Source organism: Arachis ipaensis, chromosome B01, assembly GCF_000816755.2.
Source record: "Arachis ipaensis cultivar K30076 chromosome B01, Araip1.1, whole genome shotgun sequence".
In the NCBI taxonomy this organism is placed as follows: domain Eukaryota; kingdom Viridiplantae; phylum Streptophyta; class Magnoliopsida; order Fabales; family Fabaceae; genus Arachis; species Arachis ipaensis.
In genome coordinates, this window is record NC_029785.2 from 131068162 (window position 1) to 131071321 (window position 3160).

Sequence of the window (3160 nt, forward strand, 5' to 3'; positions counted from 1 at the left end):
CATATTCTTGGTCAAGTTGGTTCCAGTTCTCTACAGACACCTCCTCTACACACAATCACAAACCACGTATTAAAAATGATCAGTAAATGCTAATTATAAGCTTCAGGCTGCATATATCAATTCGCTACATCTTCTCTTGATACCACAAGGTATCTTCTAACTTCAGCTTAATTGAATTAATCCTCATATTAGATTTCATAGCCTAATCCTTCGTCTAGTATAGAAACCCAAGGATAGTGTAATTTTCCGGCATGAATTGCCATTATTTGTGGTTATCATGGTTCATTAACAGCTACCACCTTAGAAAGCTCAAATTTACTTTATAATCTAAATAATGAACCTCTGTAATTCACTCAATCAATCACATATCAGTATTTGATGGTTTTCAATAAATCATCAACTCAAGAACAAATAATCCTATAAAAAATCATCCCTTCACAACTAATTGTTCACTTGTTTTTGTCTTAACTCATTGACCGAAACAAGTTACTGAAAATTCTAGATGCTTGAAAATATCTCTAGCTATACGCAGAATTTCTTATTATATGGCTGGTGATCCAGATCACATGATGGCAATGAAAATGATCAATGAAGCACATATGCGGAAGGGGAAAATTAAGTCTTTCATTTCTCACTGTGGTGGACTTCCATCTCCTGATGCTGTTAACAATCCATTAGCATATAAATTTAGGTACTTTTTTTTAATGTCTTTTACCATCATGGTTTAGAAATAAAAACTACATTTTTGGTATTTTCAGAGCTGGCTGGTTTGATAAACAATTAGTCAAAAGACCATGTTAGTTTGTTGCATTAATGACTTGAGAAAGACGGCTTATTAATCAATAGCTTCATAACATAGTTGTTGTGGCAAAATGTTTAACAATCGGGGAATTCTCTCTTTTCGAGTAAATACTTACATGACCAATTATGGATTCAATTAGATTTGATCAGGATGAGGCATATATCTGTTAGTCTATGTTTCCAAAAAGAAAAGTTCTTCTAAATCTACCTACTTTTGTATTTGCTTTCAACTCAGCAGTACAACTTGCTCTTCTTAATGTAGTTGAAATATTTTATGATTGTTTCCATAAGAACTCACTGATTATCAATTATGTCAATTGGAGTCCTGTAGGGGCTATCCGAGCTGGGAGAAATCCTGCAACCTACAAATACTGTGGTGAAACTATACACATTGATGGTAAAATTTTAGTAAGTTGGGTTAAAATTTCAAGAAAGCAACAAACAGGATGTATTTTCTATCTTCATTTTTCTTTTCTGTCTTCAAATGATTTTGTAATCTGTATTCATGCATGACAAATAACAACATGCTTGGAATTATCCCTAGAGAAGCCTAGCTGATAAAGATTTCATCTGCTTTGTTTTGGGAACAGGGGACAGTATTTATGATTCAGCTACAAGAATAAGGATAGCTGACTTTCCTGCTTCAGCTACAAGAATAAGGATAGCTACAAGATTGCATAACCTAATCCTTCGTCTAGTATAGAAATCCAAGGATAGTGCAATTTTTCGGTATAAATTGCCATTATTTGTGGTTATCATAGTTCATTAATAGCTACCACCTTCAAAAGCTCAAATTTACTTTATAATCTAAATAATGAACCTCTGTAATTCACTCAATCAATCACATATCAGTATTTGATGGTTTTCAATAAATCATCAACTCAAGAACAAATAATCCTATAAAACTCTCTTATACCGATTAGATAAAAATTGTTCTACATAGCTAGTGCTACAAATTTAGGGCACGTTTCGTTTCCCTTTTTACTTTCTATGTTTTCTGGTTCTTGCAAAGAAAGAAGTGAAAACAGAAAACAGAATTTTCAATTGTTTTCACTAAAGAAGAGTGATAATTAATGATATTTGGATATTTCACATAAAATATATCGAAATTAAATGATTTCGTTAAAGAAAAAAGAGAGAACAAAACGGGAAATTAGTGAAAGTGTTACCAGTGGAGGGATGTGAGAGGGCGTCGTCGAAGAGGGCTTAGGGGCCGGTGGCGGTGAGAAGGTAGCCGGAAGAGAGGAAGGTGGCGTGAACGACAATCGCACAGATGCCATTGATGAGTGTAGTGGAGAAGAAGAGACCTCTGTGTTTGTGTTGTGATTTGAGAGGGGGAGACAATTCGTTAGGGTAACGTTGAGGAAGGGGGTTTTTTAGCGTGAAACGACGTCGTTTCATGTCATTTTGGCGCCACAGCAAATACTACGTCGTTTCTGTTATGCCAACGTGTCAGGAAAGAGGCCAACTCAGCTTTCCAGTTGCGCCAGGTGTCCAGAAATTGCCGGAAGGACGAGTTTGAGTCTCGAAGTGCAAGTTCGGGGATGACTTTGAGAAACTTTTAAGTTCAGGGACTACTATGAGACTCGAGTGCAACTTCAGGGACTAAATTGAGGCTTATCTCTATTAGTACTGACCAAACAACTGCAGAAACAATCAGTTTGATGAGGTCAATCTCTTGAATTAAGTACTTTACTAACTACAGGACGAACCCAAGAAAACATAATAAAATGAGCATCTCCTAAATAATCTTAATCTCCATACCCCATATCCAAAAAATAAAATCTGGACAAAATAAAATGAGCAACATACTTTAAGATTTTAATATTTTTATATTTATATACTAACATATATTAATTGACTAACAGTATACATATTACATATTACTAATATATTTGTTCGGTTGCTCGGAATTCCGGACGGGTTGGAGAGATGCTCCAGGTGAAGGTATGAGAACCGATCTGAACTTGAGTTTGTGCGAGCCGACGACCTCTCGAGTTCTTCGCGAAATATTGGGGAGCCACCTGCAATGACACTCCGACGCCCAAGTCAGGAAGTATGCAGGTAGCAATGTGAGTAAAGGTGGTAGTGACATATTTTAGGGGTGGAGTATAACTTTCCTCATATATACCCTGTCAGAGGTGGATCCCGCAAGATCAGACCCATCTTCCTCAAAATTTTCCTGCATAGCTGTTTGTGTGATGAGATGGGAGGCAGCTGTTTGGGTCGAATTCTCGGCCCAGATTTGGTCATTAGAGTGGACCGCTCGGGTCGGGTCGGTCGGGACACAACCCGAACTGGGCCGTAACAATATTATTTTAAAAAAATTGGGGGACATGACCATTTTAGGTACCCATAA

The 3160-nt window shown here is 36.8% G+C and overlaps 1 protein-coding gene across 1 annotated transcript; it reads left to right on the top strand.

Moving 5' to 3' along the window:
- Nucleotides 1-1504, top strand: LOC107614720 (alpha-aminoadipic semialdehyde synthase-like). The gene is made up of 3 exons (XM_016316863.2): nucleotides 1-691; nucleotides 1119-1198; nucleotides 1392-1504. Exons 1-3 carry the CDS (start codon nucleotides 546-548, stop codon nucleotides 1502-1504), a joined length of 339 nt encoding a protein of 112 aa, XP_016172349.1. The 5' UTR covers nucleotides 1-545.